At 50.1% G+C, this 26,562-nt stretch overlaps 1 protein-coding gene across 3 annotated transcripts in view; it reads left to right on the top strand.

The window, feature by feature from the left end:
- Positions 1 to 26,562, top strand: part of Pemt (phosphatidylethanolamine N-methyltransferase) — an 80,573-nt gene that overhangs the window by 4,130 nt on the left and 49,881 nt on the right. For 2 of the 3 annotated variants that reach the window (XM_005067684.4, XM_005067687.4), the window contains exon 2: positions 7,786 to 7,893. The exons of the other annotated variant lie outside the window; for it this stretch is intronic. In XM_005067684.4, the coding sequence (XP_005067741.1) occupies positions 7,786 to 7,893 (108 nt within the window). The remainder of the gene's footprint in view (positions 1 to 7,785; positions 7,894 to 26,562) is intronic. 3 annotated transcript variants of the gene reach the window in all.

Here is a 26,562-nt window from a genome sequence, read left to right as displayed (position 1 = left end):
AGATGCAAACTATAGCAATCTATTTCAGGGAAAGATGATTGTGTGCTGCCAAAATAGTTTCAAATTATCTTCTTTCTTTTTTAAAAATTATTTATTTTTCTTTTATGTACATTGGTGTTTTACCTACATGTATGTCTATGTGAGGGTGTCACATCTTGGAATTACAGACAGTTGTGAGCTGCCATGTGGGTGCTGGGAACTGAACCCTGGGTCCTCTGGAAGAACAGTCAGTGCTCTTAACTGCTGAGCCATCTCTCCATTCCCTTCCCTCCCTGCCTCTTCCCTTCCTCCCTCCCTCCCTCTTTCCCTCCCTCCCTCCCTCCGTCTCTCCCTCCCTTCCTCCCTCCTTCCTCCTTTCCTCCTTCCTTCCCTCCCTCCCCCTTCCTTCCTTCCTTCTTTCCTTCTGTCTTTCATTCTTTTTTTCTTTTCAAGACAGGGTTTCTCTGTGGCTTTGAAGCTTGTCCTGGAACTTGCTCTGTAGACCAGGCTGGCCTTGAACTCACAGGATCCACCTGCCTCTGCCTCCTGAGTGCTGGGAATAAAGGCATGTGCCACCAATGCCTGGCTCCTTCTTTCTTTTTTATTTTTAAGACAGAGCCTTACTGCATAGCACACACACACACACACATACACACACACACACACATACACACACACACACACACGCTATATGATACACACACATATACATTGTTGGTCTCATAGAGCAAGTAGGAAACAGTCCCTCCTCTTGAATGTTCTGAAAGGGACCCTGTAGAACTGATATTATTTTTTTAAGTCTTTGGTAGATTTCATCCAGTGAAACCATGTGAACCTGGAGGTTTTCTTCCTTCTTTTGATAAACTATGAGTTCACTTTCTTTCATAGGCAAAGTACTATTTCTTCTTGAATGAATTTTGGTACCTTGTGTCTTTCAAGAAATGGTGTATTTCATCTTCATTGTTGAATTTATGACCATAAGATTGTTCATAATGTTTTCTTACTATCATTTTAATGAGTTAGATCTGTAGGGGGATCCTTTTTATTGCCAATGTTGGTAACTGCCCAGACCACCATCTCTATCCCTTTCTGGGAAGACAGGGTCTATTTTGTCTCATGCTTCCAAGAGATGCCAGCCCATTGTGGTGGGAAGCTGATAGGGTGGCCCCTGTCCTCAGTGGCAGGACCTCCAGGCTGTTCCTTCCTCAGGTGAAGGCAGACAGGAGATGTTAACTTGTGCCTTATCTCATTTGCTTCCCAGTCAGTTTGGTTAGAGGTTGGTCTATTGCTTTCTTCCCCAAAGAACAAGCTATAGGTTTGGTATTCTGTTTTTTCTCCCGACTTGAATAGGATTGGCTTTTGCTCCTCTCTTATGTTTTCTTCCTGTCTATCAGAGGATGGCCCCACTGTCCAGGGCTGGCTTTGTTTCAGTGTTTTCTGGTTCTTGCTTTAGGATATGCCTTCCAAGAGGTCCCCTCCAGAAAGTGAGAGGTGGTACATTTGTGCTTTGTAGTTAGGGTATCAGAGGAAAGAGTCCCAGTGACTTGGCACCAGAGCAGCCCTATGTACCTTCACACCTGTGTTTCACACCTGCTCTTCACTCTGTGCATGGGTAGTCTTGGGTGGCCATTCCTGTCAATCTTCTTCAGTGAGGGGATCTGGCCTCAGATTGGCCCTGGTGGCTGCTGTGAACCCTGTGGGGATCAGGAGAAAAGCAGAGCTCCATCCTTCACTGGGTCCCACCTCAGATCCAGGCAGGCCTCAGTGTAGCAAATGGGGTAGAAGGAATTTTTTTTTGAGACAGGGTTTCTCTGTGTAGCTTTGGAGCCTTTTCTGGAACTCGCTCTGTAGACCAGGCTGGCCTCAAACTCACAGAGATCAACAGCCTCTGCCTCCCAAGTGCTAGGATTAAAGGAGCGCGCTGCCGCCACCACCACCACTGGGATTCCTTAATATTATATGTGGCGCCTACTCCCTCTGGGGTGTAGATCTAGATGGAAATGTCCCAATACCTGGCTCCCCTGTTCAGGGTTAGGGTTCTTGTGGAATTGCCCAGGGAGTGTTCCTGGACCTGCTGGTAATACTCAGACACTGGGACAGCTGGGAAGAGGGAGATGGTATGCAACCACAGAGGTCCCCTGTATGGCATGACAGATCCTGTCCCTTTTCTGAGACAGTTCCATTCAGTCCCTTTTCATCCTTTGATGTGAATGGTCCATGCCACAGAGTGGCCCATTACTGTCGGGTGATCAATGCAACTTTGACTGTCCTGTGCTCTTGGTGTTTATTTGAATGTCACAATGTGACTTGTACCCTGGGTGCTATTGACCCCCTGCAAATCATTCCCTAACAACAGGACATTGCTCTGAAGTGTGTCCAGGTCCCCAGTGCCGTGGAATTGCTATCTGCCTCCTTCCTAGCAGCCTCTGGGGGCTCTGCAACTGAGTTCATCACCAGGAACAGGTGACCTGAGCTGTCCTTGGAGCCCAACTCCCATTTCATTCTGGTTCTGGTAGGTGGTGTCTCTTTAGCCTCTAGTAGGCCTGTGACCCTGAGGGAAAGCCCTTCCTTAAGAGTCAGGCTTCCCTGTTTGAAGTAGGTTGAAACTGGGAGGAGGCCCCTCTCCTTCCTGAGGTGGCCCTTATGGAACTTCTGGCACTGGCTGGGAGGCAGAACCTAGGCAAGAGAGCCACGGTTCCCCTGTTCATGTCAGATGGGTTTGGGGTTAATTTTGGCTGATTCGGTTTTAAGTTGGCTTTGGGGGGTGGGCCTCATGTGTCAGGTGTGGAATGCTGGGAGCATGTTCCCTGCTTCTGGTTTCTGCTCAGCATTAGCAATTCTTTCCTAGGAAGCAGCTGCTCCTCCAGGCAACATTAACCCTCAAGGTGACCTGGCTTCCAGATGAACTCACCTTACCTGCCAAGGCAGGCTGACCAGGGCACTGGGACCTGGTTGTGTGTCCTGGTTTGGATCTCTTCAGCTTTAATTGAATGACAGATGGATGCCAGTTTTTGTTGGGTTCAGCCATGTTTACTAGTCTTTGAGTACCTCAGTTTCCCTCTTTTGTTTCAGCTCCCACAAAGGGTGGAAGAAACATGCTTTTCCCTACCCACTTCACCCATCTTATGGTGGGGGGTCCAGGATCCAGAACGGTCTTTTAGAGTTGTCCACTTGGGTGGGTTGTCGTCCCCTGGTGGCTGAAATTCACATCTTGTGCGGAAGGGTTGGGCTGGTTAAGGCTGGTGCTGGTCCTCACAGTCTGGGCTCTGCAGGTTTCTCTAGGCCCTGGTTTCTCTTTGGTGGGGCCAGTGATAAGTCTTCTTTCAGAGCCTGGTTTCCAGATCTTGGTGATGGCCCTAGGGATGCTGTCAGGCCTGGTCATTCTTTTGGTTTTTGACATCCTATACTAGGACAGGGTCCTTTCATGATGCTCAGCACTGGGAGAATTCTTGACAATCCCTAAAGACTGTGAGAACATTTTTCACCCCGGAGCCCAGGAGAAAAGAGGGAGGGTTCCCACTGCAAAGGCAAAATGCTGTCTCTGCCGGGCATTGGTGGCACACGCCTTTAATCCCAGCACTCGGGAGGCAGAGGCAGGCGGATCCCAGTTAGTTCAAGGCCAGCCTGGTCTACAGAGCAAGTTCCAGGACAGCCTCCAAAATAATACAGAGAAACCCTGTCTCAAAAAAAAAAATGCTGTCTTCTCCAGGTGTCCCTCCTCCACCTTGCTCCCATAATATAAGCTCACTGCTAAAAATTATATTGTTATTTATTCATTTTGCATATGTGTGGGCATGCATTCACATGCCACAGCATATGTGGGATCTTATAGGACCTATAGGCCTAGGAGGTCCTTCTGTTGAGGGAGCTGTACGGAGGCCAGCCAGTGGGCGAGACAAGTAGAGGAGCAGAGTCAGCAAGAGAAGGTGGGCTCTGGGATTCAGGCCAGTCCAGAGGCTCAGGGCTGTTAGCCCTCCCACGTTTTCTCCATGCCCATAACTTGCATACCTAGGAGCAAACAAGTCCCACCTGGGGACGTCAAACTAAGTTCCTCCTCTCCTAGCTTGGCATTTCACCTCTGCCAACTCTTGTAAAGCATTTCTTCATCGTTCAACCCTGCAGAAATGTGTGTTTATGAAGCATAGTGTCTGGGTAGCTAGTGATTCCAGGAGTTGCAGTCTTACAAGAAGCCATGCCTCTGTGTCCAGAGGGGCCTGTTAGTCATGTTGGCTGTCCGGCTTTCTGGTTGCTTGCAAAAACTCCCTCCAGGGACTGCCTTGGCAATTTCTTGTCTCTTTCCAAAGCCAGACTGGAGGAAGCCACAGGGTGGTTCAGCCATTGAGCCCCTCGGAGATGACCATTAGCCTTCAGATTTTATTGATGATGAAACAAGGGCTTCTGTTCACTTAGCAAAATATTTACTTTCTGCCAGCCTTGGCAGTCAGAAGTGGAGACATGAAGATCAATAAAAAATGTGGTTCTTAGCCTGAGGAGCAGTTGCAAGACAGGGATGATAATTAGATAATACAAAGGCTGAACCCCAGGAATACAGTAGAGTGCCTTGGTAAGAAGTAGGATACTGCTTCATCTGGCTCTTGAGGGATGTGCAGGAGTTTACTCACAGTGTCTAGAAGGACAGATGCCATTCCTGGTATTCACAGAGCCTTTGTGGGGTGACATAGGGCCCAACTGCTGGTGTGCTCTGATGAGTGAGCCATGTGTAGGTGAGGAGGTATGAATGAGGGTGGCCAGCAGGATGTGAGGTGCCATCTAGGAGTGCTCAGGAGGGAACCAAAAGGTCATGAAGATCTTTTACTGTGCCCTGGGGGAGCCATGAGCACAGGGGTTGTGAGGGTAAGGGATGGATTGAGTGGTTAGGTAAGGAAAGACTGGACAGATAAGACAATGAAACAGGGGTGTGGTGGGGAGTGGGTGTGTGGGTGCCTAAGCAATGGGAGTTTTTGGCTGGGGCTGGAAATGCAGAATAGGAAGGAGGAGTTGTGATGTGTAAGGACTTCCTGCTGGGTAAGGATGTGTGGTCCACCCAAGGGAAGTAACATTAGCATGCTTGGAAGTGGTCAGGCAAAGGCAGCTACCCTTCCTCTCTCTTTGTTCTGCAGTGCCTCCTGCCCCCATGAGTGGTTGGGGCGTTGTGATCATGGATGCTTAATACAGGTCTCTCCCAGTGGGCTCAGATTCTAGACGCTTTAGGGCCTCACAGCTCCAACACCCCCCTTTCCTGTAAGGCAGCATGGTCTATTTTGAGATCTGATCCAGTGGCTTTGTCCTGCATGAGTGGTGTGTGCTCCAGGAACAGCAGCCTGAGGTTGTGCTGAGAGGCCCTGATCTTGTCCAGGGCTTCCTGAGACGTTGCCCAGGGGCTCTGAAAGGCAGGCTTGCCTGCTGTATGGCCTAAGTGCTCTTGTACTGTCCGCAGCCTGGGATGAGGCTGTGCCTTCAGGCTCATTCTCCCTGCAGGTTCCTGAGCAGGTTCTGTCATTCATTTGTCTACACCCCGAGTGTACCCACTGAGGTGTTTCACATCCTTGCTCCCACACTGGTGGCTTATTATCTGCTGAGCAGGACGGCCCTGCGCCTGTAGCCTGGGTCTGTGGTCTCCACAGCAGGATGGTGAGTAGAACACAGGAGAGAGAGTTCACACCACTTACTCATGTTTTAGTCTCACGCCTCCTCTTGCTTTTGTTTTGTTTTTGAGACAGGTGCTCACTTTTTTTTTTTTTTTTGCTTTTTTATTAATTTACTTTTTACATTCAAATCCCAGTTCCTCCTCCCTCCTTTCCTCCCACCCCTTCCACTCCTCTCCTCCTCCCATCTGCTCCATGGAGAGGGTAAGGCTCCCCCCTAGGAAGTCTACTAAGCCTGTCCCATCATCTAGTTGAGGCAGGACCCAGGCATCTCTCCATTCCCACACTACAGGTGCTCACTATGTAACCTTGGTTGGCCTGGAAGTCACTATTTAGACTAGACTGACTCTTAAAGATCAGCCTGCCTCTGCCTCCTGAGTACTGGGATTCCAGCTGTGCACCACCAAGGCCAGCTCTGGTTCCAGTTAGTGAGTAGTTATCGCTAGCCTCTTGATGTGCCTGTTTTACAAAATAGTTTCTATTGGAGGTTCATGTGTATTAGAACAGCAACAGTATAATATATGTAGCTTTTGGGGCCAACTGCAGGTTAGGCATCTGTAGGGGTCTTAGTGTTTCCCTTGTGGATGTGGGTGACTGCACACTGGGTTTGAACATTTAACATCTGTTTTGCCCACCTTTGGTTCCATATCCTGGTGAGAATTGTGGTTTGGTTAGGTAGAGAGGTGGCAGTGGAAGACCTTACAAGCCTAGTAACTTTCCAGTGTCTCTTGTGTTACACGGGTCGGTGTGGTCTGGCTGGCAGACTGAGTCTTCCCAGGAGGCTGTCACTGGGTGAAGTAAGAGCCTGGGTAGAGGTTGCTGCTTTCTCTCCAGGGATGGGCAACTCTGAGGGCGGGTGGCATGCTTGCACATTATTTCCTCTCCTCCCCCTACTGTGGAGAATGGAAGCACTCTTCGAAAAGATTATTCTGTCCTGGAATGAAACAGCTAAGCGTGCCATGAGAGCAGCGTCTGAGAGAGGCCATAGGCCTGGGGCATGAAGCCTTATTTATAATTTAGTGTGACTTATTTCAGTTGCGTGTGGGGAGACAACACGATATCATCAATGCTTGGGGCCTTTACGATTCTTCCTAAAATGAACACTAAGGATGTTTAGAGAAGAGCACGAGGGCCCAGAAATACCGCCCAGCACCAGCACCAGATCTTCTTCACTGTCTGAAGAAAGAAGCTGGCACTGAAAGTGACCGGCTTCTCCTCTCCTGGGGCAGAGGCGCCCACTCAGAAAGTTTGTTTCCACCGGACATACGGAGACATCTCTGGTTGCCTCAGTGGGGAGGAGCTGCCATCCTCCAGTGGGTGGAAGCCAGGATCGGGGCCTGCCAGGCATTCTGGAATGCATAGCACAACCTAGTACTGACAACTTGCCCCAGACGTCAAGCCCCACAGAGCTTTAAGTGCAGAGGGAACTGTCTACCTTTGTGGCTTGGGGGCTTCACACATGGGCTGTACCTTATTTCTCTAGGTTGGCCATGTAGGTTGATCTGGTGGTTTTGTTTTGGTGGTGATATTGCAGATAGAATCCAAGGTTTTGTATGTACGAGGCAAGTGCTCTGCTTCTGAGCTGTACCCGTATGCCTGGGCTGTCTCTTATGACCCCGGTCATTGTCATTGAGCGGAAGGGAGTGCTGCTACATGCTGTCCTCATGCTGTGTGTAGAGTCACTTCCATCCTTAGCTGCAGTCACACTGCTCCTCCTGGGAGAGGTGGTCATTGCCTGTGGTCATGAACTTTTCCTGTAGTCTCCCGAGGCTGAGCTTCTCTTCTCATGTATTTTGGTCTCCTGAGTTTTCCTTGGGTCTCTAGAGAATCCTCATCTGAGGATTTCCATCACACCCAGAGTTAGTGCCACTTCCTCCTTGGGAACCTGCCTCGAGAAGCCATGGGCATCTGCATACAGTGCCCACAAGCACCTCCGCAATCATTAGCCTAGCGCCCTCCTGACAGTCGACACGGCTGACTAGTCTCCAGCCTTTTATCTTCCCTTTTATGAGACTCAAGTGTAGTGACTCTGTCTGGACTTGGATGCCCCAAGCTTCCTTTATTCTCCCAGAGGTCTTTGCACCCTGAAGCCTCCCAGATCCTGGCAGTTTCTGAGTGTTGCTAGACAGGTCCCCTGCTGATGGCAATTCTGTCCTTGCAGGCAGATCTCTTCGTTATGACCTGGCTGTTGGGGTACGTGGACCCCACAGAGCCCAGCTTTGTGGCAGCTGTGCTCACCGTTGTGTTCAATCCGCTCTTCTGGAATGTGGTGAGTACCATTGTGTTGGCATTGGCTAGCCGGTGAGCCTGCTGTGGTGGGTCACTGCTGTCAGCAAGCTAGACACACAGTCCGAGGGATAGATGGTGGTTCTGTTCTCAGTCTTTCCGTGCCTGTTACTGTCCTCTTCCCTCCTTTCCTCCCGAGGTGCACTCAGTCAGTGTACACTGAGGGGAGCTTCTTGCCTTTGTGGAGGCCCTGGACCGATGTCAGGGTGATCTAGGGTGTTCCAAGAGCCTACAGTAGACAGCTGCGTGGTGGGGGGCTTCCACCTGCATCTGGCCTTCTCACTGGATGGCCTGGACTGTCCAGGTTCTTCCCAGTACTGCTCCCTGGGTTGCTCTATGGCAGCATTGCTTTTCTTACAGGAAGTTTCTGAACGTAGCCCACACACTGGGTGGGTGTGCCTGATGGAAGACAGGGACTGAAACCTGAAGACAGTGGCACTCAGTTCATTATGACACAAGGAGATAATGGAGGCCAGAGTGCTCGCTGAGGCAGAGCCTGGGGTACCCTGTGATTGCCCTGGAGCTGGTCTGTAGAAGGCTGTGCTTGCTGCCAGAAGCACACTGTTCCCAGACTATTGTCAGTTCAGCTGTACCAGGGTAGAACACTGTATTCTTTTCATCTGGTTTATGCTTTGGATCTTTTTTCCACCTGAGGCAATGATAGGGTGGGTGGGGGCAGGGATGCTTGGCTCAGAGCAACCACCTTCTGAATGTTTTGTCCCTGCAGTCCTGAACATGCTGGACCTGCCTTAGAAGGGAGCTGCTGGGTGGGATCCAGATGTCAGCCAAGACCACTGTGTAGGTGTGACCTCCCCTTGCTCCTGAGAAACCACGGCTTTGGCATGTGCTGCTCGAGTGTGCCAATGCTGGCCCTGGTTCCCCGATAGCCTTCTGGCACGGCCAGACACATGGTGCTCTGTGCCCTTAGCCTGCCATACTCACTCCTCACTCTTCCCCTGTGCCCTCTGTCCTACCTGTGCACGCAGAGCCTGTATGCCATGGATCCAGCAATCAGGCTGCAGGACCCTGTAGGGGACAGATGCTGACTTAAGCCATGAGAGAATGTTTCTGTTGTTTTAAACGAGTCAGAGGAAACTAGTACAGGGCATGAAAGAGGCTCCTGGCCTGGCTAGGAGATACCATAGTCCTAACTCAGTTTCCACTAGATGTGGTGTGTATAGTACTCTCCTGCAGGAGGCTGCTGGCCTCCATAGCTGGATGGAGACTGTGCTTTCTCTTCCAGTAGGCCTAGGTTTATTAGCAGGTGCCTGAGTGTGGACTGGGTTCCCAGCACAGGGAGAACAGTTGGCCAAATGCACAGTGGGTGTTGGGGAATACTTTTATTGATGTTCAAGTCTCCTTTGTTCTTTTTCCAGTGACACTTGAAACAGTATGTCTTTGCACACTTAATTTTGAAGCTGAGCTTGGTCCACAGGAACAGCCTAAACAGCCCAGATCTGGAGATGAGTGCCCTGTGGCTGTGCATTTATAAGTGGTTCCTTTTTTTTTGTCGTAAGTTTTTGATTTGACTCATTTTGAATAACATTATTCCTTGGAAGAATGTAGAGTCATTAGTGGAAGAATGAGTGAGCTCTTTAGTATCATTTCAGACTGAGACAGTTGGGCCAGCTGAAGCTCAGAGGAGCTGAAATGGCATCTGGAGGCAGGAGGACAGGAGGCTGGAAGTCTAGCTCTGTGCTTGGTGGGGACAGGAAGCTGTTGTAACAGGTGCATGCTGGACGAGTAGTGCAATATCTTGCTGACTATAGCACTGGGCATGGCTCACTGTGCTCAGGCTTTGTTTATTTTTGGGTCTTTTTTTTTTTTCGAGACAGGGTTTCTCTGTGACTTTGGAGGCTATCCTGGAACTCACTCTGTAGACCAGGCTGACCTCGAACTCACAGAGATCCACCTACCTCTGCCTTCTGAGTGCACTGCCACCCAGCCTGTGCTCAGGCTTTGTGCCTGGCATTTTTGCAAGGGGGCACTGCAAGGTGCTGTCATTCTTACTCTAAGAAATGGGTTGCAGGAAGGTTTTAGCTCCTCTCTGTTGCTTTTATACAGTGGTTCTTAACCTGTGGGTCGCGACCTCTTTCACAGATGTCACACGTGTTAGATATCTTGCATGTCATATATTTACATTACAATTAATAACAGCAGCAAAATTACAGTTATGCTGTAGCAATGAAAATAATTTTATGGTTGGGAGTCACCACAACATGAGGACCTGTATTAAAGGGTCACAGCATCAGGAAGGTAGAAAAACACTGCTTAAGCTGGGCATTGGTGTTGCATGCCTTTAATCCCAGCACTTGGGAGGCAGAAGCAGGCGGATCTCTGTGAGTTCGAGGCCAGCCTGGTCTACAGAGCGAGTTCCAGGACAGCCTTCAAAACAATGCAGAGAAACCCTGTCTCGAAAACAACAACAACAATAACAACAACAAAAAACCTCAAAAAACACTGCTTTAGCAGAATAACTGGTGCTGAGAACTGTTTACAAGGAAGAAGGATGTTTAATTCATCATGTCTAGAAGATCCCAACAGTGTGGTGCCAGCATTTTGGCATGGGCCCTCTAAATACATCAAAATATAACGGAAGCAGAAAGGAAAATGGCCTCATGTACAAGAGGCCAAGTATGTGTGAGTAGTTACATTTTCTAAGAGTCCACCCTCAAGAGAAAGAGCAGTCCTCAGAGACCAGCACTTCCTTCCCAGGGGTCTGCCATGATAACCCCTTCACACTTGTGCTTCTAAAGGGTCCCAACACCTGCCGACACCATGGTGCTGGGAATCAGCCTTTGGCACACCAGCTGTAGGACACATTGGAGTCATATCGAACCATGTCAAAGAGATTTGTTCACTTTTCTTCAGGTACTTATTGCGTAAACGTGTGTGGGCCTGGTCCTAGTGCAATGGCCTCCTAGGAAGGGTAGTAAATGAATAAAGACACAAACCAACCCCTCAGGGACAAAGAGGGAGAGACAGGAAGGGTAGTCAGAAGGCCTGTCTGAAGGGGCGGCCTTTGACCGAAACCTAACACTTGCATAAAAAGGTCCTGGTTTCTGGGGAAAAGTTGCTGGGATTGAGTTGATATTTTAAGGTGGTGTAGTGAGGACAGTGGGGAGGCAGCCAGGGTGAGCTGGGAGGCAAGCCCGCTGTAGAGGCCCACATGGTGGCTTGCAACAGATTGGGGCCATGGAAGTGGGAGAAACGGCAAGAGAGGTCCCAGTAGGATTGCTCTGGCAGCACCGTGCCCGTTCTGTGGTGGACTTTGTATGGTCAGCAGGAGGGCTGGTTCTTGGCTGAGCTGGGCAGTTGAGGAAGATAAGGTGTGAAGGATGAACTTGGCTCACCTCAAGGAAGAGCAGTGATGTCCATGAGTCCAGGAGGAGAGGCCATATTGGTCACTTTCCTGTTGCTGTGATAAAATAGCATAGCAAAAGCAACTTTTAGAAGAGTTTATCTGACTTTTGGTTCCAGAGAGATAAGAGCCCATCGTGGTAGGGAGCATGGGGTAAACACGGTGGCTGGAGCAGGACCTGACAGCTCATCTGCAACCACAAACACAAAGCAGAGAGCCAACTGAGAGCACCGGGAGACAGGCAATTCTCAGAGCCCAGCCCAGTGACACACTCCCGCAAGGCCGGACCACCTAGCTTCCCAAGCAGCACCGCCAACTGGAGACCAAGGGTTCACACCTACAGAGTCTGAGTGTGGGCCTAGAATTCTGGGCAGTGCCTGGGGCTGTCGAGTGGCTGCCCTGGGCTGAGCCTGGGGAACACAGGTTTGCTCTTGGGTTTGCCATCTGACCCCTGGGCTGTAGCTGGAGGATGTATGTTGGAACCTTGGGCCGGGTGGAGCCACTTCAGGCGGCAGCATTTGGGCAGGTGGGGCCATCCTTCCTTGTCCACATCCATCTCAGCCCCCTACTCTCCCTCTCTGATCCTGGCCTCCCTTTGATTTCTCCTCACTTCATCAAAGCTGACTGTGTCCTCTACCCTTAGGGACCCTTGTTCTTGAGGCCACCAGGGCTCTCTGTTGGTCAGCCCAGAGGAGGCCTTCCCGGCCCTTTTCTGCTTGGGTCTCTCGGAGCTGTTTCACCAGAGCCTTCCTTTCCCGGGGGCAGCTTTTCTGATTCCCCTTGCTGCCTTTTCCTGGCATTCCTCTGCCCTTGGAGATGTTTCTCCAACACCTCATATTTTTGAAGCTGGCAGATATGCATGTAGGTACCTCTGTACCAGAGAGGAGGCTGTTTGGGCACGGTAAGAAATGTAAGGGTCATAGTCATGAAAACTGTGATGGGGCAGGGAGGAAGGGGCCAGGATGCTATCAAGGGGCCATATGGGGCTCTCACTCTGACGTGTGGATTTCTGTGGTCCAGACTTTGCTCAGAGGTCTAAAAGCCCAGTGTCTGCAGCCTACCTGTGTGCCTTCAGGCTCCAAGGGAGCTGGACCAAGGTTTTCCCAATGCACTCTGTTCTTCCTGTCCTTGTAGGGGAGATGCCAGATGGAGGTCTGGCCACCATCCTCTGCCTTGACACTTGGGTCTGTCTTTACTGACTACAGCTGTCAGTGGCGGTCATCACGTGGTATTGGACCCTGTGTCTTTTGTAGGCACCTGCACTGCTCTAGCATCCATGCTGGTGGCTGTTACAGGCTCAGGAGGACTGACAGAGAGGGCGGAGCTCAGCTCTCAGCCTGGCCCGGGGCCTTTGTGTCAAGCATCTTTTTACCTGCATCCTTGCTTACCCTGGGCCCTAGCCCCTTACTGGATGTATGACCCCTGCTTTTCCAGAAGACTTTTGTCCCTGTGTTCTGTGGTGACCTGTGTCAGCTCACCTTCTGGTCTTTTCCGTCTCCACCTGCCTTCTCTAGATTGTAAACATTTGGGGCCAGCCACCGAGGATACTGTAGCGTGATGAACAGCCCCAGCTGAGGTCAGGAACACAGTGGGCAGTGGCCAAGTACTCTGAATGCCCCTCTGTATCTCATGCAGCTCTTGACACAGCTGCTAGGGACACTGCTCCTGTCTGTGTCTCAGAGTGCTCGCTTTTCCACGCTGTCCCCAGCCTGCCACACACTGAGCTCTGGGTAGCATCTGCTGCTTGGCCTGCATCTGAGGGGTTCAGCCCTGGTCCCGTTCAGTGCTCATCACCTTGTGCCCAGGAGGTGCTGGACAGTAGGGGGCACTGTGGACTAGAGGCCTGCTTCCTTGATCCTCAAGGAAGAAGAGGCGAGAATTACAGAAGGGAAGGCAGGGGAGAGGTGACAGGCAGGAAAGAGGAAGTTACAATGAGGGAAGAGGTGACAATGGGGGAGTGACAGCGAGGGAGGAGGTGACAGCGAGGGAGGAGGTGACAGTGAGGGAGGTGGTGACAGTGGGGGAGGAGGTGACAGGGAGCAAGAGACAGCAGTGGCAGAGGAGACACGAGAGAGGGGGAGCTGACTGGGAGCAGGTGGTGAAAGTGAGCGGTTTGACAGGGAGGAGGTGATGGTGAGGGAGGAGGAGAAGGTGATGGTGAGGAGGAGGAGGTGAGGAGGAGGAGGAGGTGATGGTGAGGAGGAGGAGGAGGAGGTGATGGTGAGGAGGGAGGAGGAGGAGGTGATGGTGAGGAGGAGGAGGAGGAGGTGATGGTGAGGGAGGAGGAGGAGGTGATGGTGAGGGAGGAGGAGGTGATGGTGAGGAGGAGGAGGAGGAGGAGGTAATGGTGAGGGAGGAGGAGGAGGTGATGGTGAGGGAGGAGGAGGTGATGGTGAGGAGGAGGAGGAGGAGGTAATGGTGAGGGAGGAGGAGGAGGTGATGGTGAGGAGGAGGAGGAAGAGGTGATGGTGAGGCAGGAGGAGGGAACGGAGGAGGAGGGGGAGGAGATGGTGGCGAGGGGTCACCTAAAACTGCAGTGGCTGGCGGGTGGTGCAGCTGTGCTGTGCTCCAGTGGTGGCCATCAGGAGCCCTGCCCCCCTCCCTTCAGTGCCTTTGTTCTGTTGCTGCTCTGCTGTGTGTGAGGAGCCTCTCAGGCGCCAGGGATGCTTACCCTGTGCATCCTATGGGGGGCAGCCTAGCTTTGTAGTCTGGTTCTGGCCTTGCTGACTCCGTTGGTCAGGTGAAGTCTATGCATTGAGATGTCTCTAGCTGTGGAAACCTGCATTACCACAGGCCTGGCCTGTGGTGAATTGTCTTGGGATCTTACCCCGCTCTCCTGGAGTGCGCACTTGACTTGGATACCAGAAGAGACGCAGGATAGCCAGGTGTGCTCATCATACAGCTGCAGAGGTGCTCAGGAGGGAGCACAGCAAACGCCAGGTCAGGCCTGAGTGTTGGCAAAGTGTCCAGCTGCAGGTTGGATGGTGTGTGGTGAGGTGGGTGGGGATAGCCGGTGTGGGCTTTCTAGAAGAGGATGAATGAGTGATGAGTGAGCAGCTGAGAGGGATCTGCTCTCCCTGGGGTGATGACCCTGCCTGCTGTTGTCTCCTGGAGGCTAGTGGTATGAGTGAGAGTGTATGTGAGAGTGACAGTGTGTCTCATTCAGACATCAGTGTGCAGTTTGGGATTCTTGCTCCATCTGGTTTAGAAATCTGGCACCTGGGGCCTGACCTTGTACCTACTAGGTTCAGAGCTGGAGCTTGGTGAGCAGAATATGTCTTCTCTTGCCTTGTGCTGCAGAGGGCTGGCCTGGCTGGTGCTGCAGCTGAAGACAGTAGCCCCTGGTTCTGTGCCAGCTGTACCCAGGATGCGTTCCTCCAGAACCAGTATATGCCCAGCTTCATACTGGACTGAGGTTGACTACTTGCGTTAGTAGTGACAGTGCTGGCTGAAGTGCAGGGCATCTCAGGGCATTTGCGTGTAAGCTGGGCAGTAGATGTGTGTGTAGCTGGGAGCAGCCTAGCCTCCTCACTGACCCCATCCACCCATGGCAGCTGTGTTGGTGACTCCAGCACCAGGGTTACTTTAGAACCCCACATCCCAGCAACGTGGGGTGAAGTGCCCACAGTGTCTCACACAGGGTGAGCTCACGGTCTCTGCTAGGACAGCTCAGAGACACAGCAAAGAGCAAAAGGAAGGAAGGCCGGACAAGCTTGCTGAGTGAGGGTCGTTTATGTAGCAGTTCATGCCATGGCTCTAGGCACTGGTTTCAGTTGCCTTAGAGTACGCTAGCTGGGTGGGACCGAGGACATCTTCTGGAGTATTTGATTAGTGTGTTGTGGCAAGGCTATCCGATACCAAAGCATGGATGATATCAATATACCTGAAGGATGGTGGACGGGATGCTTGGCCGTGTGGTTTGTTAAAGATGAGCTCAGGGACACGGGAAATGAGGTCTTAGTACTTCACTGTTTCCTCTGTATCTCTGACCAACCAGGCTGTTCTACTGCAATGACCCCCTCCCTGCTTTCTCTCTTCCTCCCTCTGTTTCCCCTCCCTCCATCCTTCCTCTGTTCATTCTCTGAAGGTTGAACCTAGGGCCTTACCATGTTCTGATGTTTCTCCACTGAGCCACACTCCTAGTGTCTGACCTTTATAGATCCTTGTTGCTATAGCATGGTCTGAGAGGGGCTTTCATGGGGCACTCCTCCTGTGACATCTGGAGCTCTGGCCATCTGACTTATCACCAATCTATAGACAGATAATTAATTCTCCATGTGCCTCTGGGTCCTATTCACTCTTACCCAAGGGATTTCCACCATGTCCTTGCTGGGCTACCCGTCCCCTCTTCAGCTAGACATCCATGATTCTAGCCCTAAGTAAACATGGCTAAGCATCTAGGTCCTCCTGTCCCTATTGTGAAGCTGAGCCCTGGCCATGGGAAATGTTAGTGCTAAATGTGGGTTCTGCTTTCTCCCAGGCTGGGTTCCCATCCACAGACACCCAGGACTGAGCCTAGGATGCCGTCCTTCCTGGAGAGTGAACCTGTGGTGGCCCCGGGGAGGAGTAGAGCCAGGAGTGATCAGCTCCTACTCTGCTTAGAGCACAGGCTTTCGCTGGCCATTCTCTCCCACCTTTCTTTCTCCATCTGTAAAAGGGACTTGCAGCTACCCCAGTGGGTCCTGCACGTGTCTTTTTGGGATCCATGAGGTACAATCATGGCCTTTGCACCTAGAGCCAGACTGGCCTTACCTTCACTTCACTCCGTCCTTGGATCTTCTGTTTGGCACAGAAGAGCTGAACATATGTATGGAGTGGAGTGACATGTGTGTACTGATCACATCAGGTTTAAGCAACATTTCAGTCTCCAGTGGAACTGAGCTTATGTATGGAGGAGAGCGACAGTTCCATGTGTGTCTGCAGTGTGTACTGATCACACCAGGTGTAAGCAATGTTTCTGTCTCCTTAAGCATTTACACATTGCTTTGTGCTGAGAGCCTCCCAACTCGCTTCTGCTTCTTTCCAAATTTGTAATAAACTATTGTAAAGATAGTTCCTTACATTAGGCAGTCATTCTATATCTTCCCCTTTCACTGTATTTTCCTTCTCCCTTTCTCCCTCCCCTCCTCTTCTCTAACTGCATCTGTTTTAGCTTCCACATGAGTAAAATCATGCTTATTTCGCTTAGCATAATATCTTCCAGCTTGACCCATTTTTGTATCAATTGGAGGATTCCGTGTGTGTGTGTGTGTGTGTGTGTGTGTGTGTGTGTGTGTGTGTGTTAGAGATGGACCTTGGCTGTTTTTCTTCAGGAGCCACCTAGGCTTCTTTTTTGAGAAAAGTTCTCTCATTGGCCTGGAGTTCACCCAGGAGGCTGTACTGAGTCTGAGTGGCCACTGGAGCCATAGGGATTTGCTTATTTCTGCCTCTCTAGTTCAGGGATCACAATAAGTCACCATATTCTCTCTCTGTGTTTCTCCCCACCGCCACCTCTCTTTCTCATACACACATGGGTTTCAATTCTTCATGCGCGTTTGGCAAGCATTTTATCAACCAAGCTGTCTCCTCCGCCCAGGAGTTCGTTCTTTTCTTGTGTGGTGAGTAGTATCACAGGCCTCATTTCCTTGTCCATTCATTCATCATTGGCTGATGTGAGTAGTGAGAAATAAACATGAGAGGCAGGTATCTCTCAGATGTGCTGGTGCCATTGCCTTTGACCATATGAGTCCTAGTGGGTGTGCTGGATCTTGTGGTAGTTCTGTTCCGTGTGTGTATATGTGTGTGCGTGTGCAGGTGGAGGTTGTAAGCTGACACTGGATATCATCTCAAATTGCTGGTGACCATGTCAGAGGAGCAGCAGGTGGCAGTTGCCTTCAGGATGTCAGTCCACCAGCGGGTGAATTCCTGATGGACAGAGCTTAGATAGGCAAGGCCCAGAGACCACAGACTCCAGAATGTCTTTTGCTTCTTCTGTGCCTTTACATGTGTGCTGCTGCCATCTTTCTCTGGTATCTGGCATGGTATGAATGGGTGTGGGGGAGATCCCCACCGCCTGTTATGTAGTGTGTTTGTCTTATGGAAATATCTCATTCTACTGGGCATTTTAACCTGTGGACTATTATGAAGATGGTTTCTTCTTAAGCTGTATCTTTTAATTGATAATAATAATGTTAGCTTAAATAGAGTTTTGATGATAGAGAACAGATACAAAGAAGTGTCACACAGCCAGAACACATGAGTTTCTATTGAGGAGCCAAACAGATTGTGACTTAAGTTAATGATTAAGGAAAACAACTGAGTCCCAGTAGCCCAGCTAGCTTAAATTCTTTTAACCTTAATATTGGGAGATGTGTTCACAGATTTTGGAGTGCTGAAACAAAGCTTTGAAAATAAAGTTAGACTAAAATGTTTTTGCCAAATAACTTTGAGGTGAAAAACGCAAGAAGACAATCTGAAAGTTTTAGAAAGGCACACAGTTGAATGAGGAGCTCGTTAAGGTCAGGGAACAAGAACAAGGCAACCCAATTATAATTAGCTGACATACCTTTCTTGCTAGCATTGGTTGATGACCAAAGGTGATGATTAATTCCTTATACCCATTTATGCCCTCAACTTCCTGATATGAAAAACTATTGATGAATGGGTATTTACCCTAAAGGTTTAAAGTAGAGCTGACTGATTGTTTATCGTATATAAAAGTTTAGATTTGTGATTCCTTTAAAATTCCTTATAAGATTACCTTTCAAGATAAGTAATAAAGTGATTGGTCCCTTCTTTGTAACTGCAAAACACAGCCTGCCAGTAAAAGAATATCTTGCTTGCTTACATGCTGTTAATCTATAACAAGTTGCTTGGGCATGAATGTATGTGGGTTCTTGGGATAATTTGTTTTTCATCTGTAATACGCAAAATGTTTAATCATGTAAGGGATATAGAAAACATGGTGTTTTTTCCTTGTATCCATTGTACTCATTCACTTGAAAAAAAAAGAAGGTAATCACATTGTAATTTTTATATTCCCTGAAAGATTTTGCTGGGGTATGTAAGCTGTAAGGGAAAGAATAGAGTTAAAATGAGTTACAAGGAAAACACCAAGAATGAGGGAGTTAGAAGGAAAACATTAAGAATGAGAGAGTTAGAAGGAAAATATCAAGAATGATGGAGTTAGAAGAAGGAAAGCATCAAGAATGAGAGAATAAGGAAGAATAAAGATAGAGCTAGAAGGAAAACATTAATGAGAGAAGGAAATCGCTAGGAAAATAAAGACTAGGGAATGCAAAAGAAGGATAAAGAATATCAAAGGAAATCATCAAGAGGGTGTGTGAATGTCTTTTCCCTAAGCCCCTCAGATAAAAAAGTCAAAGTACATGGGGACTCTGTGAATTCCCTGTGAGCCCTGTGCTGCTGGAGTCTGGTCTCCCCAGATAGCAATACCTACTGATAGTGAGGTATGGAAAGGTGATATTGAGGGGTTGTTCTCTGCAGATCCATCTACTGTTTGTTTGTTTGTTTGTTTGTTTAACAAGACAGGGTTTCTCTGTGTGTAGCCCTGGCTGTCCTGGAATTCACTCTGTAAACTGGGCTGGCCTCAAACTCAGAGATCCTCCTGCCTCTGTCTTCAGAGTGCTGGGATGAAAGGCGTGCACCAACATGCCTTCTTACAAAGGAAAACATTTAATTGGGGCTGGCTTACAGTTCAGAGGTTTAGTTCATTATCGCTGTGGTGGGAAGCATGGCAGCATGCAGGCAGACATGGTGCTGGAGAAGGAGCTGAGAGCTCTATTTCTTGATCCACAGGCAGCAGAAAGAAGACCGAGACACACTGGCTTCTGAGACCTCAAAACCCTCCCCCAGTAACTGACTTTCAACAAAGCCACACCTTATTTCAGCAAGACCACACCTCCTAGTAGTGCCACTCCCTACAGACCAAGCATTCAAATACATGAGTCTATGAGGGTCATTCCTATTTAAATCATCCCAAGCCCCAATAAGGATAGGGGTCTCAGCCTGGAAGGCAGGGAGGTCGAGCAGCTACATAGATGGGTATCCTAGTTAAGTTTCTATTGCTGTAATAAACACTGATCAAAAGCAACCTGCAGAGAAAAGGGTTTATTTTGCTTACAGGTCACAATCATTGAGGGAAACCACAGCAGGAGCTCAAAGTGGAAACTGAAAGCAGAGACCACGGAGGAATGCTTCTTACTTGCTTCTTCCCTAGGCTTGTTTAGCTACCTTTCTTATATAATCCAGAATCACCAGCCTAGGGGTGGCACCCCCCAGAGTGGGCTGGGCTCTCCTGCATTAATCATCAATCAAGAAAATGCCCCACAGACCAATCTGATGGAGGCAATTCCTCAGTTGAAGTTCCCTCTTTTTATTTGTGACTTTTATTTGTGTTGACAATGGGGGATGGGATCAGTGGCCTCCCCAGTGCTCCACAACCACAATGCAATTACAATCACCATAATACCCCCCTTTGTGTCCCTGGCATATTCTCAAGGGACAAAACTGATAGAATGAAATATATGTATTTAAGGGGATTTATTAGACTGGCTTACATGATATGATCCAGGTAGTCAAACATCAGCTATCTTACACTGAAGAGGCCAAGAATCTTGATAGTTCAGTCCATGAGGCTGGATGTCTCAGCAGTCCCAATATGGTGCTGGAGGCCTGGGGGATCCTTGGGAGTGCTGGTCTTAAGTCTATGTTGGAATCTGCACTAAAGTTGGTGCTAATATTAGTGAAGTAATGCCATAGCAACAGAATAGATGAGCTTGCCAGTGGGAGTGGGGACAAGCATGTGAAAGGCAAGCTTCCTTCTTCCACGTCCTGTTATGTGGGCTGCCTCCAGAAGGTGTAACTGACATACAGGGTGTGTCTGTCTTCCTGTTTCAATAATCTGATCAAGAAGATCCCTCACTGGAGTGCCAGTAGCTTATGTTCTAGTTGATTCCAGATGCAGTCACTTTGACAGTCAAGATTGGCCCTGGAGCCTGCTGCACTAGGGCACTGAGGACTCAGCCTCAGATTTTACAGAAATAACCACCATGGTCAGAGAAGTTCTTTGACAGACTTGAGCCACACAGCACTGGTAGAGAACTGGGTCTGCCCGCTCACACGCTTTCTTCCACCTACCCGTATTTACAGCCACAGCCACAGTGGGACACACACCCTGTACAGTGAGATGTGGTGCACAGTGTTGAAGAAGGATAGAGACATAGCTTGGAGTGGCAACATGGCCTGGCCTGGCCCAGATATGCTGAGTACTAAGTCCTGCTGTCACCAGTGCCTCTTAGAGCCTGGGTGGGGCCACACATGCCCTGCAGCCCTTTAGGGAGTTTTGCACGGTCTTATTTGTGGGCCCGTGTGTGCTTGCTTGTGTCAATGTTTTGAGTACGTGTAGGTCTTCCTGTGGGCAGGGCTGCACATGGCCAGCCTCGTGAAGTGGTCACGTGTCAGTGATACTCTTTGTCCTCCAGCCTGCCACCTTTCCTGGCCATCCTCAGGAGCTTGGTGTAGGCATGTCTTCCCACTCGCCGGGCCTCTAAGCACACTCAGACCCACCATTCCCCTTCTGCTGCCTGGGCAGAACTGGCTTCTCAGTGCCCTTTCTCCTCTGTAAGTAGTGGGCAGATGTGGTAGCCTGCCATGTTACCACAAGACAAGGTAGGTCTTGGCGAAAAGGGTCCCCAGACCTGTGCTGCAGTTGCTATATTGCTTTGTCTCTTCTTGCCTCTGAGCTCTCTCTGGTTTTTACAGAACTGGCCCATCTTCTTGCCTGTGGGGTCCACCCAGGATTCTGTAGAGTGTGCTCACTAAGCGCCCACCCTGGGACCTACTCATGGGTCTTGGGTGTTGTTTGCTGAGTAGCTGCCAGCAAGGCCAGGGAGCAGTGCCTTGATTTCCTTCCCCATGAAACAGCAGCAGTGGCAGCTCTGCCACACCCCCACACTGTGTGATATTACTCCCGGGGAGGCATGAATAGATACCTACTCACACTAGATAGGGAACAGATGACAGATAAGTACTGTGTCCGTCCTTATGTTCTCTTGGGGTTGCTTATAGGAAGATGAGTGAAGGTTACTTATAGGAGCAGAAAAACTGAAAGACAGCTGCATCACCAAAGCCCACCACAGCATGGGTGACAGCTCACGGAAGCTGGGAACATGGAACATGCTGCACAGCCTATGGGCAGCTCAGCAGATGGAGAGAATTCTTTCTAGGCAGCTCAGTTGGTCTGAGTGCTTTCCAGGCAGTCTGACTAGTCGCTGCTCTGTCTAGGCGGTTGAGCTTGTCCTGGCTCTTCCAGACAGCTCTGCTGGTCTGAGCCTCTTCTAAAGCTCCCAGCTTGTCTGAGAGTGTCTCTTAGCAACCCTTACACATAGGGAGGGCATAGTCTAGCAAAGCTGGTCAGTTTGAGGAACTTCCTGAGCTTAAGGAGTGTCCCTGCAGGGTGGCATGCTCCCCTTGGAGCACCTTGCTGTTTCACCTCCCTCTAAACATCCTGTCTTAAAATATCCCATTGTCCACCTCCCCGCTAACATCCTGTGTCTTGAGGAGTGAAGGGGTGTCCCTCCAAGATGGAAGGTTTTGATCTTAGAGGAAACTGCTACACCACACCCTGTCTAGCCTGTGGTGAAAGCTAATGAAAAACTCTGAGGTGAGAATACCCAAGACAGTGCTGGGCAGCTTGGCAGGGGCTACTGTGAGTATCATTTGTCCTGTCTCACTGAGAACCACTGGTGTGCTGGTTTGAAAGAAAATGGCCCCCAAAGGGAGTGGCACTATTAGGAGGTGTGGCCTTGTTGGAGGAAGTGTGTCACTGTGGGGGCAGGCTTTGAGGTCTCTTTTTCTCAAGCTTCCCTCAGTGTGATAGTCAGTTGACCTCCTGCTGCCTTCTGATCAAGATGTAGCCTGATCCATGTCTGCCATACTCCCGTCATGATGATAATGAACTGAACCTCTGAAACTGCAAGGCACTACCTCAATTAAATGTTTTCTTTGTAAGAGTTGCTGTGGTCATGGTGTCCTTTCACAGCAACGGAAACCCTAACTAAGACACCTAGTAAAGGTGTCTGGGGGGCACATGGGCCCTAATGATTCCATGGGCCCTGGGAGCAAATAAGGGTTCAGTGGAAGGGCAGGAAAGTGGGGGAGAACATGGACAAGAAGGTACTGAAGAGGCCTAAGCATTCCCTTGTCACATCTCACCCTGCCAGGCTAGGTTGGAAGGCAGTGTGCAGGTTAGAACAGGGCAAGGTGGAGCTGCATGGATGTAGTGCGCAGAGGAGCCAGATGCTGCCTTGACCATCATCGAGGTGGGAACCGGGCAAAGGGGAGCAGGGTCGACAGCAAACTGGCGGTATGGGGAGCCATAGCCGCCTGGCTTCTTGGCTCTGTGGCACTTTTCCTCACGGGCGCGCTTGGTTCCTACTGTTGCCGTTTCTGTTGACTAGCCTCTGGACTCCTGCTGTGGGTTCTGTGGCCTCTTCTTTCTGATCTTCTTCCAGCCTTCTGGGCCCCTGTGTAGCATGTAGGACTGTGAGCTCTCGTAGACTGGGCAGGCATTTGAGACAGCATGGGTAGCTATTTTTTTTGTGTGTATATTTGGAGAAGTTCTTTGCCTTTTTAGGTCCTCAGTTCTTCCTCTGACAACTCTCTCTGGGTGTTTGGTGTTAAAAATCAGATCACTTGTGCCAAGGGCAAGACACAGAGGGGTGGTTTATGCTGTTGTGTGTAGGATGCAAGGATGGGGGGGGGGTAGGAAGTCACTTTTGCCTTTTGTCCATCTGGGTACCAATTCATCCATTCCCATGCTCCTTCCTCCACTCCAGCCAGCACCTCCTGTTGCTTGTTTGCTTCCCAGCAGGAAACCAACTAGTGCCAATAGCCAGAGTTTTCTCCTAGGGCTGTTTCTGCAGCTGCCCAGGCCTCAGGAAATATTTGCCTCCACCAGGAAGCAGGGATGTCACCTGTTGCTGCCTGCAGTCCTGCCCTCTCCCCTACTAGCTCTCTGTGAAGTCTTGTGCCATCGGTTGCTCTCCTGCTGACGTCTTCTGTTTGCCTCAGTTTGCCATTTTTTAGGCAGTCCGCTATGTCCCAGAGACTTTCTGTATAGCTGGGACTGTAGGCGCTATGGTTTTGCTCATTTGGTGCCCATTTCCTGGACATTTCCCCGTGGAAAACACTGTTTTGGTAGGAATTGTGGGTATTAGAAGCGGACAGGAAGCTAGCCTATCCTGGGAGTCTGCTGATTGGTCTCCATGGCCACCAAGTTCATAGCAAGAGGAGCCTTGTGGCCTGTGAGGCTGCCAGCTATGTGGCCAGCCGCTTGCATAGCTCTGTGGGCACCAGCATTTCATCTTCCACGTCTCATTTCCGTTTCCCTCCTGTTTAATGTGTGTGCTTTTGTAAGCGCCTCACTCTTCATAATGAGCGGTGGGACTAAGAAACAAAAGCTTCAGAGCCTAGTGCGAGACGGCTGGTTGGGCTTGTGCTTGACCCACTTAGTGAAGCTAGGAAAGCAGCACGGCTCTTGCTGGCTGTGTCTTAGGTAGAATATAGCTGGGCAGGTAGCCTGGGTCTGCACCAGGCTCCTTAGAGGTCAGGGAGGGCTGCTGTGACTGCAAGGGTAGACGTATGGAAGGAAAGGGGTCAGGGAAGGTAGGGGTGGGCTTAGGGCCCCTATCTCTGTAATCTTGCTCTCTCCCATCCTGTTCTTCCACTGTGGTGTTGCCACAGTACCACTGAACTGTCTCCGTGCATCTGGTTCTCGCATTAGCAGCAGAGTACCTGCTGTTGGGGACTTTATGACAAACCAAAGTGTGTCCCTCACCTTCCCAACTCCCCTTCCTTGTGTGGCTCATTTGGCCTCTGTCAGAAGAGAGAGGAAGCTTCAGAGGCCCTGCAAGTGTTTAGAGGTCCACAGGAACCTAGTAGGAGTGGTGATTGGCCCTTAGCAGCTCCAGCATGGCCAGGGTGTCTGATACCTTGGGCACCTGCTCCGAGCCTTTCTCTTGGGCAGTGGGCCAATCCCAAGGGCTGTGCTGAGTTTCAGTGGCTTGCTCAAAGTTTTAGGGAAGTGAAAGTGATCAGGGCCTGGCCATGCTTTGGGGAGCCTGTGGTCTGCCCAGGTCCATTTGTCTCTGAACTCCTAGGTCTTTTTCCTTTCCTGGTGCCTAGAATTGATCCTAACCTGCCATGTGTGGCTCCTGCATGCTCATCCTCTGCTCTCAGAGAGGGCGGTGCCTGAGGGTGGCTGCATGGACATGTGAGCACATGGGAACTTGTGCCCTTCCTCCTTAGAGGAAGACACACTCACACACTCTGTGTTGCATGTATTTTTAAAAATCTGGTGGAACCTCACTGGCTGTGATTGGTGAAACTCTACAGTGGTAGGGCTTCTTGGTAGAGGGCCCACAAGGCTCACAGCACATGTCTGTTGACTTTGAATATGGCCAGATCTAGGGCAAGTAAGCTGCTCTACCCTTGCCAGTAGAGTTGGGGTGTGGGTGAAATGCTGTATTGATGCCTCTGAGGCTGACAGTTTTCCCTAAAGCAGGATGTGGTTGGAAAATCCATTAACAGTGTGTTGACATCTCTTGCTCCTTTGTGGACTGTCAACAACTTCACCATTTACTGAAGGATGGAGGGTCTGATTCCGTAGCCTCTGGCTTAGGGCAGGCCAAACTCTTCTCATGCTCAGAGCCCTTACTCTGAAACCCAACCTCCTCTGCATGAGGTACTTTGGTGAGAAACGTAGTAGATTCAGGGGAGAACTGAGGCGGGGCTGAGGACATGGGCTCTGATAGCTTCAAGGTCCTCTCTACAAGGTCCTTCTCTGGTTTCTGCCTGACTCCTCCAGGCCAGCTCCTGCTAATGGGTCAGGCCACAGATCCAAAGCCCACACTTAAATAAGCTTTGAGACCCACTCTGGTGTTCCTCATGGGCTGCTTGGCCATGCATCAGGTGGGGAGGGGGATGGACAAGTGCTTACTCCAGATGCAGTGTGTTCACCTGTCATGGCCAGGAGCTGAATTTTCCAAGATGGCAACAGATGTCCGGGGAATCAAAGAGAGTTATCTAGATATTGCTGGACTCTCTGGGATCATTTGAAGGAGCCTGGGGCCTCATATGATTGTGTGAGTGACCTGACATCTCTGTAAGTGGCTCTGCAGGGAGGTGGCCATACATGGGACCCTGGGAGGTGTCTGGGTCAGTCTGGTACTGGAAGTCAGGGAGACATGAGGCTCTTCAGTGTGCAGAAAGGATACAGGCATTCCAGAGGGAGGGGCTGCCCTGTAATTTCATTGGAGGGATTTTTCTGAGACAAAAGGACCAGCAGCCTACCAGAGGACTCACATGGTTGATGGTGGGTGCCCACGAGTGCTCCTCTTCCTTCTTCTGTTTCTTGAGTCCTCAGAGCCTTCCCAAAGAAACAGAGTATCACAGGCAGGTGAGAAGACGGGAAGTTTCGATGTGCTCTGTCTTATATGTTCACAACCTAGCCTAGGAAGGCCACCTTAAGGATATGTTGTATGCCTACCTGCTGGTCTAGTGACAGGGAGAAGGGGTAGCTGGGTCGCCTTTCCTGGGCTAGGGGTGCAAGCTTTGGGCTGTGAGGGGTCCTGTCCTGCACCTGTTTTGTTTTTGTTTTATTTTGTCCTTGCATCTGACTTTGTTCCTGGACTGGGAGGCAGTAACATTAGCCCCCTCTGGCCTTGGGTACTAGGTCTGTGAAGAATACAGCATGTAAAAACCTTCCAAATCCCCAGCTGGACAGGTGCTCTTACCGCTTAAGTGTTTCCCTGGAGGGAGAGTTGTAGCAGGGGATTCTGGGAGGTAAAGGAGGAGCTGGGCTGCTCCAGACAGAGACTTCCAGTGTTGTCCTAGGCCCACCAAAGCAGATTAGCTGCACCTGTGGCTCCTGCTGGAGTGGAGAGGCCGCTGGGGGAGCAGCATGTTCTCTGTTCAGAAGACAATGTTCTCAGGTGGATTTACACCTCTTCTACTGGGAGCTTGGAAAATGAGGTGTGAGATGCTAATTTTAGACCTTTGGTCTCCATGTCAAAATGGCAGCAGGATATTTAGAAAAAATGACGGCATGGCCTTGTCCTTTGTTAATTGTGGGTCAAACACATTTCCCTGGGAGAAACAGGTCCATCATGGACTGCATGTTGCCTATGGGAGGGATTCTTTCAGTTTCCTGGCCTGGGGTGACTCTGTGGGCACCTAGGATAGCTCAAGGTCCCTGTAGATAGCAAGTGTGTTTTAGTTACAGAAGCTATT

Source organism: Mesocricetus auratus, unplaced genomic scaffold (genome assembly GCF_017639785.1).
Source record: "Mesocricetus auratus isolate SY011 unplaced genomic scaffold, BCM_Maur_2.0 Super-Scaffold_100007, whole genome shotgun sequence".
Taxonomy (NCBI): domain Eukaryota; kingdom Metazoa; phylum Chordata; class Mammalia; order Rodentia; family Cricetidae; genus Mesocricetus; species Mesocricetus auratus.
The sequence above is the reverse complement of the archived record's forward strand: the minus strand, read 5'-3'. Positions and strand labels throughout refer to the sequence as shown.